The 16,746-nt window shown below is 58.8% G+C and overlaps 1 protein-coding gene across 9 annotated transcripts; it reads right to left on the reverse strand.

The window, feature by feature from the left end:
- Nucleotides 1-1,491: 1,491 nt before the first annotated feature.
- On the reverse strand, nucleotides 1,492-16,723 carry PRKCSH (PRKCSH beta subunit of glucosidase II). Of its 9 annotated transcripts, none has more exons than XM_079917808.1 (18): nucleotides 16,564-16,723; nucleotides 16,089-16,241; nucleotides 15,768-15,884; nucleotides 15,250-15,345; nucleotides 15,096-15,153; nucleotides 14,069-14,186; nucleotides 12,434-12,563; nucleotides 7,329-7,413; nucleotides 6,352-6,430; nucleotides 5,547-5,633; nucleotides 5,088-5,270; nucleotides 4,915-5,011; nucleotides 4,368-4,437; nucleotides 4,010-4,099; nucleotides 3,743-3,817; nucleotides 3,555-3,654; nucleotides 3,291-3,469; nucleotides 1,495-2,910 (listed from the first exon to the last, which is right to left on the reverse strand). In XM_079917808.1, exons 2-17 carry the CDS (start codon nucleotides 16,162-16,164, stop codon nucleotides 3,323-3,325), a joined length of 1,608 nt encoding a protein of 535 aa, XP_079773934.1. In that variant the 5' UTR covers nucleotides 16,165-16,241; nucleotides 16,564-16,723; the 3' UTR covers nucleotides 1,495-2,910; nucleotides 3,291-3,322. The 9 variants fall into 9 exon arrangements, with proteins under 9 accessions (XP_079773939.1, XP_079773937.1, XP_079773936.1 ...); XM_079917806.1 differs by having other exon boundaries at nucleotides 1,495-3,168; XM_079917807.1 differs by having other exon boundaries at nucleotides 1,495-3,168; nucleotides 3,279-3,469.
- Nucleotides 16,724-16,746: the final 23 nt, after the last annotated feature.

A 16,746-nucleotide genomic window follows, 5' to 3' on the forward strand; every position in this document is an offset into this window, starting at 1 on the left:
GACACGCCTCAGGAACCCCCTGGCCCAATTCAGACACGTAGACAAACACACGTATAAACAACAGAAGACTGAAGTATGGGGCTGTGTAAATGTGGCCATGGTGGACGTGGGCAGATGCGGCCACGGGCAGATGTGGACACTGGTGAATGTGGCCGGGGACAAATGTGGACACGTGCACACGTGGACATGGGAACATTTCCACACGTGCCTGTGGCCACATGGAAGTGGAGACAGTTACATTTGGACACACAAATCTAGACACCCAGTCATGGAGAAACATAGTCACAATACCCAGAAACACACAGACATGCCCACAGCATCCCTCAGGCCCAGGCGAGAGGTCACAGCCCAGACCCCAGCCCAGTCCATAGCCCACTTCCTCCAGCGAGGCCGGCCCACCCCTCCTCCTGGCACTCAGCCCCACTCGCCCCTGCCCCAGGTTCTCTGCAGAGCTCTCTCCTGGCTCCTCAGTGGTCCCTGCCGCCCACGAACACAGGCGTGAACACACAGCGTCCATGCATCCAGACACACGATACCTCGTTGTCCTTTTGGCATCATGGTGGGCTGGAGGCAGCCCACCCAACGCTTGAGGCCAAAGGACCCCCATCCCTGGGGCTGAGCCTCCCTGGGCCGAGGCCCTGGCCCACGAGGCCGAGGGGGAGGCCAGGCCCTGAGCCTTTCCACTCCAGAGCCTCCTCAGCAGCAAGTGCCCCAACACTCCCCTCCAGGCCCAGGGTGGATGGGCCCAGGGGCCCAGCCCCGCATTCCCTTTCCGTCCACTTGTCACCCCCTTTCAGTTTGTTGGGTTTTTCCGTCTTTCCAGATCAGTGAGGGCAGTGGACGCAGCCCCTATCCCGAGCCCCGGCCTTGGCTTCTGTCTGGACTTTCCATCCCCCTAGTTTTCACTCTTTGTAAAAAACAAACAAACAAAAATCCAATAGAAGCCAAAAGCCGGAGCCCCCTGGGAGCCCTTGAAGCCCCCAACCCCCGCAGAGGGCCCAGTCAGAACTGAGAATGGCAAACCCCGATTTTAGCCTCAGTGCCCTTTCTGTGGTGTCCCTGCATTTGGTGTCTGGCCATGGCCCCATCTGACTGCCCAGCTCTCTCTCCCCCACCCCTCCCGGTGTTGTTATTAAACGTCTGTGGAGCTTCTGCTGCAAGGAACAAAAAGAAAAAAAAAAAAAATCAAAAAAGCGACAAAAAAACACAAACAGAAGAGAAAAAAGCGACAAAAAAAAGGAAGAGAAAACAAAACAAAACAAAACCACACACACAGAAGAGATTTAAAAAAAAAAAAAGGAAAAAAAAAAAAAACAAAACAGACATAAACTGGCACCAGTTAACTTTCTTGTACTTTTTTGCCGAATTGAGCTTCTTGTAGTTTTAACTTATTGCTATGTTAACTATTTATCCTCCTTGTTGCCCTGTAAGGACATTTGTGTATATTTCTGTTCCTTCATCCAGTTTGCAAGTTTAAAGGAACCACGATGTTCTCTTTGTTTCTTTAAGTTTTGCCGAGACGTGGTTATGCCTAATTTATTTATAAAAGGGGAAGTGGAATCATTAAAGTAATAATAATTATTAATAACAGTAATGGTAGCCGAGCGGCGCCCTGGGGGACCTGTGCTCTGCAGGGCGGTCCCCACGGCCAGCGACGTCCGGGGTCTTAATGGGATTATTTTTGCTCGTCTTGAGAATTTTTTCAGTCCTATTTAGCTGGTGAAACCCTAGCTTGTTCTTGATACACAAACCTATTTATTCTTGTGGTTTTTAAGTCCTCCCCAACCTCCCCGCTCCCCTCCAGCAGGGCAGGCCCCGCAGCGGGTCCATCCCTCTCCCTCTGTTTTCTTGGGGCTTTCTCCCCTCTGCACTCCGTGCGGTGACACGTGTCCACACGTGGGCAGCGTGGCGGAGGCATCTGTGAGCAATAAGGGCTGGGTTTGTCCCTCACCCTGGGGGGGGCCGGGCTCTGGAGAGGGGGCACCTCCCCATACCCCCTCACAGAGGCCTGAGCCCCTGCCACCCCCAAGACTGGGAGGGGACTCCTTTTTCTAAAACACAGAACTCAGCCCAGCCAGCCAGGCCCCCTTCCTGGAGGCCAGCCCCTCACCCCAGGGGAGGGGGCCTGGGGTCTTCCACATCCCTGGGAGGCAGGGGCAGGGCCCATGGGGAAGGGGCTCAGCCCCTCCAGCCCTCCCTTCATCCTGTTATTTATTTGGATGGTTTCAAATCAAGACAGAGTCCATGTTGGAGGTGATAAAGAACTGTTTAAAAAAAAAAAAAAGACAAAAAAAAAAAAACCAAACCCAAAACCCAACAACAAGAACACTTTGCGTTGAGTTTAGACACTATTTATTACCGGGATTACAGGCCTGGCCGCGGTAACAGACTTTTACATGGAATTGTTTAATTATTTGTACTTTTCATGCCAGAAAATAAAAGTTCAGAATCTTACGGCCTCAGATATGTGTACAACGGCGTGCGGGGAGTGTTGGAACACGTGTCAACAGCCCCGCTGTGTGGCTGAGTGCAAGCTGCTGTCCCTCTCTGGGCCTGAATCTCATCTGGAGCCTCTCGGCCTTCCCACAGCACTCTTGTGATTAGCAGGTGGGAGACAAGTCCAGGTGGAAGCCCAGACAGAAGTGGCCCAGGGGCCGTCTGTCCAGTGGCGCCAGGCTGTGCTGTCCACGGGGCATCTCAGGTGAGACCCCCAAATGTGGTGCCAGCCTGATGGGGAAGGAGGCCCGCACAGAATCTGCAGAGCTGCTTCCCCTTGCACTTAGCCCTCTCGCACCCCTGGCTGATTCCACACCCGAGCAAAGACAGACAGATGAGTTGGGGAGATCACGTTTATTGTTTGGAGGTCACAGGTCAAGTCACTCTTCCGCGCCAGGAGGGGAGGCAGATGCCCTGGGTGGGGGACAGGGTTGGGTTGGGGGGGGCACCAGGGCGGGGGTCCAGGGAGGGCAGCCTCCTTTATTCCACCTGTAGAGGCACCTGGGGCCGGGACCGTGGCTCTGCCCCGCCTGCCCCCAGAGCAGGGCATGGAGCCCCACCCGGTTCCTGCCCGCTGGGGAAGGCAAGGAGACCCAGAGGGGCAAGCCTTGGTCTACAGACTGAGGGGCAGGCGGGCAGCACCGCTGGGGGCTGGTTCCACATCTTGAGGTTCTGGGGCCGCAGAGAAACCAAATGAGACACAGATGGAGATGGGTGGGGGGAGCATCAGTGCGACCTAGACCACCCCCTGCATCCCCCAGCCGAGGCGGTAGGGGTCTCACCTCCCCACCCACCTCTGGGCCAGGCCGGGTGGGGCAGGGCAGGGCTAGAGCTCATCGTGGTTGCCTGAGGCAGGCGGTTCCGGTGGTGGCTCTGGGCAGGCAGCCGGTGTCATCAGCTCCATGAGGTACTCGCAGCGGCTGGGCTCCGTGGTGCTAGTCACCACTGTCTCCTTCCCACACAGCAGGCGCACCTGGGGCGGGTGGCAGGCAGGCGGGGCTCAGGCAGGCTCGGTGGGCCTGGGTCCCCCGTACCGGCCCAACCCACCGGGCACTCACAGTAGTGGAGCGGTTGGGACCCTGCCAGCAGCCTGTGCCCTGCTCATACTTCATGGCGCTGAACTTGTCGTGGTCGGGGCCAGCCCACGAGCCCCAGGTGCTGCGGGAGAGTGGGGTGCTGAGCGAGGCCGGCCGGGCGGCCGGGGGGACCAGGGACTGAGAGGGGGGCCCAGCCTGAGCCCACTCACCCGAGGCTGGTGGGGGAGCCACCGAGTTTGGGTTTCTGCGAGACGAGCTTGAAGGGGCAGAGCCGGTAGACGTACCTATCACGGGATGGGGTGCGTGGGTAGGGGAGACCCGGGCCCCAACCTACATGACATCCCCCCCCTGCAGGGGGCACACAAGTACCTCAAACTCCAGTGACTGCTCCTAAGCCCCGCTCCTCACTCCCCCCATCCTTGCTCAGGCCCAGGACCTCCCAGCCCACCCACCCCGCCTGTCCGTGGGGGACGCACTCATTGGTGGTGAGCTCGTAGCACTGGCTGTACAGGTAGGCAAACTCGCCGTTGGGACCAAAATCAAAGGAAATCTCCTGCTCCAGGTTCCTAAAAGGGGAGGCCGGGAGCTTAAGCGGCAGCTGGGGCCGCCGCAGCCCGACTCAGGACAGCACAGGAAGGCCCGCTCCGGTGGCGGAGGGCCTCTTGGGGGCTGGGCTCTGCTCCCCATCACCTGGGGACCCTCCCTGCAGGAGCCACTGCCACCTTGCCCGAGGTCGCCCGGGCGACTCCCCATCACCACCTCCCCTGGGGAGCCCAGCAGCAGGCAGCTGTGGGGCTGGTGCAGACGGCACCGTGGCCACACAGGCACCCATACCTGATGGACTCCTCCACGTCCTTCAGGGACCGCTCGGCCTCTTCAAACTTGTTGCGGGCCTCCTGGGCAGCTGGTGGGGGTAGGGAAGGAGGTCAGAGGTGCCCCGACTCCCAGCCGGGAAGAGAGGGAAGGGGATGCCGCAGCCACGCCGGCTTCCCCCAGCCCCCGGGCCTGCTCTGGACGAGGACTGGGCCCAAGAAGATTCTGTGGGCCTCGCCAGCCCCAGGGCAGACCCCACCCCACTGCCTGGGTTCTCAGCTCCCGCAGGAGCAGGGCCAGGGCTCCCGGGGCCCAGCCAGCTCCTCACCTGCCAGAGGTGAAACAAACAAGCAACAGCCCGTGAGGAGGCAGGAGGGCCCCTGGGGCCGGTGGAGGCGGTGCTAGCCCTCCCCAGGCCCCAGAAGCCCCCTCCAGGCCACCCGAAGTCCCCTGGGCTTGCTCGGGGCCAGCCTCAGCCCGCCTCTGGGAGCAGGTAAGGCCTCTTTCTTGGGCCCCTGCAGGTGCAGGCGATGAGGAGGCACTCACCCCTCCCAGGCTCCACCCTCACCATTGATGAAGGCCTGTGTCTGCTCATCGTAGGGCGGCATTTTGTCCTCCTCTGTGGGGCTGGCTGTCTGGGGGGGCACGACTGGGGGTGGGGTCTCCTGGGGGGTGGGGGGGACAGAGTCAGCGAGTGACCCCCCCCCGCCCCCATCACCCGCCTCTCCCCTGAACACACACCTTGGGCTGCTCCCCTGGCACCTGGGAATCCTCCTCCTCCCCCTCCTCCCCGCCCTCCTCCTCCTCCGTCTCCTCTTCTTCCTCGTCCTCCTCCTCTGCGGGCTGTGAGGGCACCGGGGGCTGCTCCTCCCTGGGCTCCGTCAAGGCGGGTGCAGGAGGCGACGGCGGGTCGGTGGGCAGCACCTGGCAGACGTGCGGAGCAGTCGGTGCTGTGGACTCGGGACTCCACCTCCCACCCCCAGGGCTTGGGTCCAGGCCTCGCGTCTCTACCCCGTCCCAGGAGCCTGGCGGGAGGGAGGGACAGTCAGCTGGGAGCGGGGAGGCCTCTGTGGAGGGGGTGGGGTTGCCCAGCTGGCCAGGGTGGCCCGGCGCCAGAAAACGGAGGCCGTTCCTTCGTGAGGCATCGAGAGGCGGGGCGGGGGGGGGCAGGACCACATCCCTTTCCCTCCCCCCACTGACCTCGGACCGGTACTTGTCCCGGATGGCAGCCCAGATGCGGTCAGAGAAGGAAGCGGCATCTGTCTGCGTGTCTCCCCCGAGAAGGGTCTGTGTGCGTTATGTTGGGGTGGTGTCAGGAGCAGGACCTCCATGTGCCTCCCTGCACCCCAGGCACTCTCGGAGGGGGTGGGGGGCCCCTCAGGCCGTGGTGCCAGGCACAGCACGCCCTGACCTCCCGTGGCCAGGCCGGGGCCAGGCTGGGTGAGGCGCGGCAGCCAGAAGGGGGCAGCACAGGCATGTGGGAAAGGAGCGGGGCCAGAGAGGTGTCGGGTGGGGACTGGAGAGACCAGGGAGGGAAACTGAGAGGCAGGGGCACCAGAGGTGCCCAGGTCCCCGGAGACAGAGGCAGAGGGGCAGGGGGGCGCAGTGGGGACCAGCAGGACAGCGACGGACGGGGGACCAAACCAGCAAAGACAAAGAGCTACAGGCCCAGCCGTGAGGAAGGTGAATCAGGTACGTGCACTTGGCGGGGTAGGCGAAGCAGGTGGGGCACGTGTATGCGGAACCTGGCTCCGTCCAGATCACACACCCCTGGGCACCTGCGCGACCCCACCAGGTCCCAAAGGGCAGGGAGAAGCGGCCCTGGGTGGCGGCCCTGGCCTGGCCGCGTCGGCCACGGTGGGCACCCCAGCAGCCCTGGCCTGGGGCCAGCCGGGAACCATCCACGGGAGGAGCCCACGGCCAGCCTGTCTTGGGCCCCCTGGCCCTGAGGTCCCCCTGGGGCAATCCCCTCCAGGAGTCCCAAGTGAAGGGGCCGGTTGGGTACCTGGGCTTCCCCTTCTGATAATGCCCCGTCCCCATCTGTGTCCAGCTCCGGGTGGGTCTGCAGCTCAGCCACAGAGACCCTGCAGGGGCACAGGCAGAAGCCAATGGAGGGGTGAGCCCACTGGCTGCTGGCCAGCTGCCTGCCTCCCCCTGCCAGGCCCCCCCCCGCCCCGAGAACTTGCTTCAGAACCTTGGGGCAGGGAGGGGAGAGCAGCAGGAAGCTGAGAAAAGATGAAGTCTGGGGTTCGGACCCCTCTGGCCCCCACCCCCCAGGAGAAGCAGCCACCCAGTCCCCACCCTCCTACCCTCTCCTGAGGCTCCACAACCCTGAGGGGCTCAAGGGAGGGAAGGACACAGGGGTGGGAGGAGGAGATACCTGGACAACCCTGTGTCCCCCAAGACCCAGCTTCCACGTCCTTCCACCCTTAGAGCCCAGCACATCGAAACTGCCCTTGGCCTGGCGCCCTCCCCGCAGCCAAGCCCCAATACCCACAACGGCCCCAGCACCACATTCTGTCCCTCCACCCGCACCATCGCCAACCAGGGTGCGGACTGCCCCTGCCCATTCTGCCCCCTTGGTCCCTCCGAAGCCTCCCACCAGGGGGCTGCCCAGCCTCCTCGTTCCCGACAGCCCACCCTCCACCGAGCCCTTTGCCTGGGATCAGCCAGCAAGTTCAGGGGCGCAGGGGGGATTCTGACTTTCACCAAAGTGTCCCAGGCCACAGAGTAGGCTTGTGAAAAGTAATGGGATCCCTAGTCCCCTCGCGGGCCCAGCTCCTTGAGGGGTGGTTTCCCTCATCTCCTCCTCCGGGGTTGCTCTAAACCCACCTCATACATGAGCAAGCAGAGGCTCCTTTAGAGAGGGCTTGGGGCCAGCTCGGGCCCTGGGGGCCCCAGGGCGAGGAGGTGGGCTCTGGCTGGTTTCTGAAGGCGGGGATGGGAGGAGGGAGCCCAGGGCAGGCAATGCCACACACTCACGCCCCGTCCATGTCATCGTCCAGCTCCTGGAAGGCACTGGTCGCCAGCTCCTGCTCTCGCTGGGCCTTGGAGGCGGCCAGCTGCTCTGTGGAGGGACCAGCCCATCATCCTCTGCACCGTCTACAGCTCCCGCCACCCCAAAATCTGCCCTCCCCAACGCCCCAGGGGGGCCCTCCACTGGGTGCTGGGGCCCTGAGTCAGGCCGCTATGGGGGTGGGAGCAAGGAGATGACAAGGGCTGGCCGGTGCAGGGGCAAGGGGGCCAAGGAGGCAGGAAGCACCAGATTGGGGGGAGATCCTGAGGGCTCTGCAGATGGTCTGAACGATCGGTGGCTGTGAGAGGCAGGCGGGGGACCACGCACTAGGTTTGCCATGTCCGGGAGGCCCCCGCGGGAAGAGGCCAAGCAGGAAAAAGGTCAGGGGACGGAGACTGGGGTTGGGGGGCAGCCAGGCAAGGGAGATGTCCTGGGGGCCCAGGAGAGAGGGGAGAGGCCACCTGCGCGGAAAAAGGGAACTGGGAGTGGCCAGTGGACACAGAGCCTTAGCCCCATATCTGCTCTGATGGTCCCTCCTCCGCCTGTCTGTCTCATCACCAGCCGGCTCAGGTGGGGTTCAGGAAAGCAGCCACGGGGGCAGCTCCATTAGGAAGCTCAGCCCTCTCCATCAGGACAAGCGGCCTGTGTCCCAGGAGACCCCACGAGACCCCAGCAGACTCCGCCGACACCGTCCTCACAGACGAGGGCCTGAGGCTCAGGTGGATGAAGGGACCCGCCCATGGTCACCCAGTTGGCGAGGGGCACAGCCGGGGGCCCAAGCCGGGCCGTCTGCCTCCAGAGCCCGTGCTCATCCCCACCACCCTCTGGGAATCTGGGTCAAACCCTGGCATGTTACCCCTGAACCTGAGTCGGCAACTCCATGCTGAGAACTCGGGCTAAGGGAAACGGGGCATGAGTACGCCCAGCCTTGTGTAAAAGGACGCTCGCCGTGGTGCAAAACAGTGGAAACAGAAGCAGAGAGAAGACAAGAGTGAATTCACTTTCTTTTCTTTTCTTTTTTTTTTTGGCCACTCTGCGGCATGCGGGATCTTAGTTCCCCAACCAGGGATCGAACCCACGACCCCCTACAGTGGAAGCACAGTTTTAACCACTGGACCACCAGGGAAGTCCCTGAATTCACTTTCTAACACATGGCCCAGCAAGAAAACATCAGGAACCTGGCACCAAAGATGAATGATAAGAAAACACCGGCAACTTCGGTCACAAAGGGCCAACACCCTAATACACAACAGGCGTTTACAAATGATGAAAACCAGCACTGCGAACCTGATAGAAAAAAATGGCACCTGGATTAAATAAATCCTGTCAGGGTCATACATCGGAATAGACACAACTGTTAAAAGGAAGTAGGGTCCAGACACAAGGCTACAGTGTGGATGACCCGTGACAACACGATGTTCGGGGAAAGAAGTCGGTCACAAAGGCCACACGCTGCCTGGTTTTGTTGATATGAAACGTCCAGAACTGGCAAACCCATAGAAACAGAAAGCAGATGAGTAGTTGCCAGGGGCTGGGGGCCGGGGGGATGGGGAGGGACTGCTTGATGGACATGGAATTCCCCTTTTGGGGAGACGAGAATGCTCTGGAACTAGATAGCAGAGATGGGCGCACATGGTGCATGTACTTGATGCCACTGAACTGTACTCTTCAAATTGGCTGAAATGGTAAGTTGTACATTTTGTGGATTTTACCACAATAAAAAAAAAAGTGAAGGGTCTGAGTGAAAAAAAAGGAAACGAGGTACACATAGACATAGCACAACACCCATACACCATGTAGACCAGTGCTGTCCAACAGAACTTTCTACAAAGATGGACATGGTCTACATCTGCTGGCCAAAATGACAGCCACCAGCTACACGTGGCCACTGGGCACTTGAAGTGTGGCTTTGGGGTCGACACCCAGAGTTACTACCCTCTGAAGAATTGCATCTCTGCCTGGGATGGACAAGAAAGGTCTGGAAAGGGCTTCCCTGGTGGCGCAGTGGTTGAGAGTCCGCCTGCCGATGCAGGGGACACGGGTTCGTGCCCTGGTCCGGGAGGATCCCACATGCCGTGGAGCGGCTGGGCCCGTGAGCCATGGCCGCTGAGCCTGCGCATCCGGAGCCTGTGCTCCGCAACGGGAGAGGCCACAACAGTGAAAGGCTCTCATACCACAAAAAAAAAAAAAAAAAAAAAAAAAGGTCTGGAAGGTTTCACGCCTCCTGGTAGAGATTAACCTGGAGGAAAACTCTCCCTTTCTACTTTACTACTTTCAGGATTGTTACCCCCAAAAATCTTTTTAACAGAGAATATGGAAGTCAGATGGGATATTTTAAATCACATGGAAACTAGGAAGAAATAGAGCAGGGAACTCCCAGCCTTCTTTCAAGGCCCCAGTCACATCCCACGTCTCTCACACACACTCACACACCCCACCTCCAATGATCTGGCCTTGGAACTCATACCACCCTTAAAAGTCCAAGCTGGGTGACCCCCTGTTGTGCTGGCCCTTGACAGGTCTGACTTGGTCACCACCTACTCACTCCAAAACCCAAGACGGCAGAGAATAGTAGAAGCAATAAGACCCCAGCAAAGGAGGGTAATTCCAACCCTCAGCTTTACCTTTCCAGCAAACAACCCCACCTGCTTACACTACCCCTCCTCCATTTCCCTGTGGGCAACTACCCACCCGACACTCAGGCCTGACCAATCAGAACCTGTGCTGCACCTCCTGGCTCCAGGGATCGGTTCATGGGCAGCCACGGGACCTGGGACAAGCCAATAGGAGCTTGCCCTGGAATTTGTGTTGGGACTTGTGGGAAAGTGGTATTCTCTACTGGCTGGGGCTGCTGAGCCAGAAGGAAATAAACCTAGTGCTGCCTGTGGTTGTGCTGGCACAGGAGGGCAGAGCCTGCCTGGGAAGGAAGCCCACAGAGGAGGAGGCAGAGCCCAGAGGTGGAGGGAGGACTCCTGCCATCCAGGGAGCCTAGGGTCCCACTGGGCCTAAAGCTTCCACTTTTTATGAAGTGGGTTCAAGTTGGGTTTTTGTCACATGTGATCAGAAGGGCTGATCTCAGGAAGGAAGCTGGAAAGTCTCTGTGGAGGCAGCGCCATCTGAGGGCTTGGGGCACAGTGGGACAGACTCACTGATCTGCTGCTCCCATTTCAAGGTGAGCAGGGCTGCAGGATGGGGCCTCATGTGTCGCTGCTGAGCACGGGGCCTAGAGCCCACTAGACACCTCTGTATTTGCAGTGGGAGTGGCTAGAGCAGAGGCCTGGGAGCAATAAAGGGCAGCAGTTTCAGGGGAAAGGCAATCAGACCAATGTGGTGAGTGCACAGGGTGCAGTGCAGGGAAAAGTGCTCGACTCCTCGAGGCAGGGGGCACCATAACCAGGCAGTGGTGGCCCAAACGCTGTCCCACCCGAGGCACTGGGGAGCCGGGAAGACTGCTGGGCAGAAGAATGGCTTGGCCTGATGGAGGGAGGCCATCAGGAGGCCAGGGCAATGCTGGGCCCTGAGCCAGGCGTAACAGGCAGATGACTCAAGCCTCCAGTTAAGGGACAGGGTCTGCAATCAGAGAGATTTGGGCATCAACCTAGCTGGGCAAGGCCTCAGCTTCCTCATCTGTGAAACAGGGCTACGTGTGGGTGCAGTTCATAGGGAAGGGAGGCAGGAGCGACACGATGATCCTTATGAAACAAGCACTGGGTGCTCTGGTCCAGCTATCATCAGTGTGGGAGAAAATATCAGTGTCTTTGTCAGGGGTCGGAACACTTTACTGTAAAGAGCCTGATGCTAAGCTATTTTAGGTTTGGCAACCCATGAGGTCTCTGTTGGCAACCACTCGGCTCTGTAGCTGTATCACAAAAGCAGCTGACGTTACGTAAATAAAGGGGAGAGTCTCCTCTCACTCCCCCACATGGCCTCCTCGCTGCTCCTTAAAAACTAGACAAGATGCTGCCTCGGAACCTTTGCACCTGTTCCCTCTGCCGGCACCCCCTCCCTCCCTCCGTGGTCAGAGGGCTTTCTCTGTCTTGTTCAATCCTGTATTGCTGGCACCTGGGGTGCCCCTGGCCCATGACAGGTACACAGCAAATGCTTGTTAAATCAATGACTGAATTACCGATTACGAGAAATCAGAGCAGAGATAGGAAAGGAAGGGAGAACGCAGCAGATGCTCAAAGAGATGGATGAGATCACAGAATGGCCTCAGAGAGAAGACTGCCGGTTCCTGGTCACCAGCCCGGTGACCAGCTGGAGCCGCACCTCCAAATGCTCCCAGCGATGCTTGGTCTTTTAACTAGCCTGGAATGGGTTTCTGTCCCCCCTCTCCCTTCTATCCTCCTTCCACCATGTGCCCCTGCACAGAGCAGACTGAGAACAAATGCCAAGGCTTCAGATTTCCCATAATGGCAACACAATCTACCAACAGCAACGAAATGCTGGACAAAGCCTAAGAAAATCATCTTAAAACCAACCAAGACAGTAGGAGTTTCCAGGACCAAGAGAAAATCAAGAAGGTAAGAGAATATGGAAGCCGCTTTCACCCTAAGGGATGTTGCCAATCCTGGCAAATGTGGATGTCCATTTTGCTAACTTGTGAGGGAAGAGAAATGAAAATCAAAGTCCAAGGTGAACCGCCCCCCCCCCCCAGCATAACTGTGACCCCACGGGGCTCCCCTCAGGGATAAGCTGGGCCAGAAATTACCCAGCCTATGCTTAGACCTCGGCTCACACGGCCTGTGAGGCCGGAACAATCTCCAGCCTTGAATTTGGATTCAAGGGATCCCTGAATGGTAGTGCTCAGAGATGGCAGGAAGCAAAGCCCCTCCTCTCTGGAGAGGAACCTCTCATCCTAGACTGCAAGTTACTCCTACTAATGACTTTTAAACACAGCGACCAACACACAGTCAAAGATAACTAGGCACGCAGGGAACTAAAGTGCCATGATTTAAAAAATCAGCAAAACCACAGACGAGAGATAACCAGCAAGAGGCTCCTGGGCCCAGACTCTTCCCAGCCAGGAGCCAAGGCCAAGTCACGGCCACCCTGGGACGTAGTGATGTACCTTCCCACAGCTTCCGGTGCTGGTCCTTGGCCTCCTTCTCTGGCTTCTCAGCTTCTTCCTTCAGTGTCCGCAGCAACTCCACCTGGTCCTCCAGTGACTTCTTTCCAGCCTGCAGCTCAGTGAGCTTTTTCTGGGTAGGCAGAAGACAGGGGCCAGCTCTCTTCCTGTTCCACCCTCTTACTCACAGACGGCCATCTCCCTGACTCTATTTCACAGGGTGGCCACAGGATCTTTTCAAAGTACACACCCCTCTCTGGGTCTCCCCCTTGCTATGGTTCCCTGCAGCCCACTGGAGAGAAACCCAAAGACGTCAATGTAGCCCCCGAGGCCCTGCATGACCAGGCCCCTGCCCACCTCTCTAGCCCCATCCACCCCACTGCCATCTTAAACTCTAAGATCCAACTGCCCTGACAACATTCAGAGCCCCACTCTCTGCCTCCAGTTCTTCACACATGCTTTCCTTCTGTCTGGAACACTCTGCCTGGCTAACTCTGAATTACCCAACAGATTTAAGTTTAGATGGAAGCCTCCTCCTCCAGGAAGTCTTCCCTACTTCCTACCCCCAAGACGGGTTCGGGGAACAGAGGGACCGGGCAAGAGTCTTCTCTATGCCTTACAGCCCCGAACATCCCTTCTCCCCTCAGCCCTGGCTATCACTTTGTCTGTGGGTCCCTCCCACTAGTTGATGCACTCTTGAGGCAGTTCCACATCTAGTTCCACGTTTGCTTCTAGCCATGATGCATGAGCCCAGTGCATCCTGGGCTTCTGTGGCTATTTCAAAAACGAATGTGTGTGCTGGGTGGACTCCAGCCTAGGGATGGGGGTCCCAAGCTGTAGGGTCTTAGCCCAAGCCCACACGGGATCACTTTCCTCCCAAGACCTCAGCCTGGTCTGCTGCCAGGATCCTCCCACCTGCCCAGGAGGGCAAAGATCACCCGGAGCCAACCTCACCATGTGGCTCCCCAGCATCCTCTGAACTCGGGAGGTGTCACACTGGCTCTGAATTCACTGCCCCATAAATTCGGGAGGTACCTCTCTAGCCAGGCCATGGGGGTGGGAGAGAAAAACCTGGAAGCTGCCCAGGGCAGAGAAACAGAGCTGGAGCCCTTACTCAGTGGGTCGGGCAAGAGCCCAGGAGGAGTGTTGAGGACTCTGACCCATCTAACAGCCAAGAGGGTGGTAGACGGGAGGGAGAGACACACCCCTGGGGGTACACCCTCTTCTGCCCCCCCCAGCACCCACCCTATTGAACTAACGTGACTGCGACTGACTGACCCCCATCTCGAGTCCTCCCCCAGACTGGGAAGTCACATAGCCATTAACCCTAACTTACAGATGAGAGAACCCTGGGACCGGGATGCAGACGTGTCCCTCCTGTCCTAGGGGCGGCAGAGCTCCTCTGAGCCCACTTCAGTCTGCACCCAAGGCCCAGGTCGATGCCTGTACTGGCTGCCACCCACTTGGTACCCGCTGAAGCGACGACTAAGCGCCAAGTGGACAAACGAGTGAATCAAGGCGCAGAGAGACAGTAACTGGCCCCAGGACACCACGAGTCAGGAGCAGACGTCAACGCCAGCCGGCCTCCTCAGCCTATACCTCCAGGTTGTCCTGGGTCAGCCCCACCAGGCCCCTCACCTGCTTCTCCTCTCGGGCCCTCTTCCAGTCCTCAATTAGGATCTTTTTCAGGCGGAACCCCTCGCGGGTCACCTCCGCCATCTGCTGTAGAGTCTCTCTCTCCTTACGGCCCTTCTCTCTGGGGAGAGGGGACACATAGGCACGATGGGGTCGGGGGCACTTAGCATCCACCAGGTCTGCTCCTTCCAAAAGGGTTCAACACCCATGCCTTCACACCCTCTATGTGGGCAAAGACAGGAGAACAAACCCTCCTCTCCCCACCTCCCCAGGCTCTCTTGGCCTCAGAGTCCCTCATCCCTGTCCTTGGGGGGAAGGACAATGGGCAGGGTTCGTCCACCCTCAGGGTCAGGGGAGGGACTGGGGGGTGCTGGGATGTGGGGCTGGGAGGTGGCTCCCAAGAGAGGGAGGAGAGAAAAGCACAGAAGTCACAGACCCCCCAGACACTAAGGGCAATCTGGCCGGTAAGCTGTTCGCTTAATCCACTCTCTGTTTCAAAGACCTTCCATCAAAAGAGTTTACAGAAGTATTGGGACTCTCAGCTTCTTTGAAAAACAAATCCAGCCCTGCCACCTGCCCTCAACTCACAGGAGTGGAGGACAGCTGTGCCTTTAGATGTCACAAGCCCACCACTCCCTACTGCCTTATACTCAGCCTGCTTGTGCTGTTTAGATTACCTACCTGTGGGCATTTCAGTTTTCAGGTCCTGCTGCAGAGCACAGCAGTTAAAAGCATGCAGTCTCAAGTTAGACCGACCTGGGTTTGAGTCTCGGCTCTGCTATCTCCTAGCTATGTGACCCTGAGGAAGTCATTCTCCTTTCTAACCTTGAGCTTCCTCATCTGTTCTTAGGCAAACTGCACCTGCTTCCAGGCCAGAGAGGAAATTGCTGATGGAGCATTCCCAAGGCACCTGGCACGGGGTGAGCACTCAGTACACAAAAACAGAAAAGAGAGGGAACCCTGATTCACCCAGTGGGGCAAGGCAAGGTCTGGAGGGGTGGGGGGGGATGGGGGGGTGTCACCTACGTACTTGCAGGTGTTCTCACAGACGATCCCGCTGTTGTATTCGTCCGTCCCGTCGCAGCAGTCTGAGGGAAGAGGTGTGGGCACCATCGGACCCGGCAGCGCCTCTTCCCTCCCTCCACCCAGCACGCTGTTCCCAACCCCAGGGAGATCTCATTCACCACAAACTCCATCGTTGACCCATCTGGAGGAGATGTACAGGGGCTTGTAGCCAGTGTTGGTGCAGTGGAAGCTGCCGTTGGGACAGGCAGCTGTGCCTGGGGGGACGAAGGGAGGGAGGGTTTGTGGAGTGTGCTCAGAATCCAGCGTGTCACACCCACCGCATACACAGAAGGAACAAGGAATGTGAGAGTAACTGATCCCGAGTAAGAGGAGGAAAGACAGCTGCACGCTCGGGGCCTGAAACAAAACTCTTCAGTTCTCCCTCCTGCCTCTCCTCCCTGAGGCCCTCAGAACAGGACCCTGCCAAACCCCCTCCCCCTCCCCCTCCGGGCTCCCACAGCACCTCCCGCTCTCCTCACCAAACCACTGACCACTCGCTTCTGTGCCCGCTTCCCCCCACTCGACAGCGAGCTCTCTGAGGACAGGACTGGGTCTGTTTTGCTCACAGCACAGGACCTGGCACCCACCAGCTGCTCAATAAATGCATGATGAATGAACGAATGAAGAAAGAGCTCACCTGGTTCATCTGAGCCATCTTTGCAGTCACAGTAGTCGTCATTGACCTGATCAAAAGGGACACTGGCAGAGCCATCCAGGCAAGTGAAAGGCTTGGACTCGTCGTAGAAGTGATGGTCTGGGGAGGGGGGCAAGGGGCTCAGCCCAGGGCAGGAAGAGGCCCTTTCCACCCAATGGCTCCTCTCCCCCCACCCACCAGTTGAGCATTGCCACCTTTCCTGCCCAGAGACCAGAACACTGAGACCGAAGGCTGTTAAGTGCCTCTCCCAGGAGCCTCCCACACCCCACCCCCACCTCTGACCACCTCCAGTGGCCGACTCACTGGTGAGGGAGACGCCCCGGGGTCGCTTGACCTCCACGGCCCAACACATGGGCAGCAGCAGCAGCACTAGTAACATCTCGCTGGAGCCTCGGAAGCCGGAAACGGGTTCTGTCAGAGGAAGGAGGCTGCTGGGAGATGCGCTGTGCCCTCGCGCTGCAGCAAGAAAGGGGTGGCAGGTCAGTGGGAGAGGGCTACTTCCAGCCGAAGGAAGGCACCTCTCCCTCCAGCCAACTGGATTCCTCCATCGCTTCCGGGCAATGAGGGCTCACTTTGCTTCCCATACTGGGGGCGGGGGGGGGGGGTCTCCCCAATCCTGCCCAGTGGAGGGGAATCTCACTTGGCCCAAATCAACGGTGGGGAGATCTCAAAACCTCCGCTCCCCATGAGTAGGGGGTGGTTAGCTATCCAATTCCCACCTTCGACTGCCCCCAAGAGGAAATTGGGGTGCCCTCCCGCCCACTAGTTCACCACCTACACGAGGTTGGGGCAAAGGTCAATATCCACCGCGCCCCCCGACCCAGCAGCCAACTGTTCCTCCCGCAGAAAGAAAGCGGAAATGTGTGGAAGCATCACTTCCGGTATCACGCTGCGTTCCCTGAACGGCGGTTCGTGGCCGCCATGTTGTGAGTGGCAAGTGGCGGGGCCGGAACCGAGACGG

Source organism: Stenella coeruleoalba (genome assembly GCF_951394435.1).
Source record: "Stenella coeruleoalba genome assembly, chromosome: 3".
NCBI lineage: Eukaryota > Metazoa > Chordata > Mammalia > Artiodactyla > Delphinidae > Stenella > Stenella coeruleoalba.

What these genes read in the sequence shown, in the direction of transcription:
- PRKCSH (XM_079917811.1), bottom strand. Translation starts at nt 16,164, where the DNA reads ATGTTACTAGTGCTGCTGCTGCTGCCCATGTGTTGGGCCGTGGAGGTC. An exon ending in GGTCAACGATGGAGTTTGTG is followed by an intron (nt 15,154 to 15,249) that starts GTGAATGAGATC and finishes CTCTTCCCTCAG; the next exon opens with ACTGCTGCGACGGGACGGAC. An exon ending in GTCTGTGAGAACACCTGCAA is followed by an intron (nt 14,187 to 15,095) that starts GTACGTAGGTGA and finishes CCCTCTCCCCAG; the next exon opens with AGAGAAGGGCCGTAAGGAGA.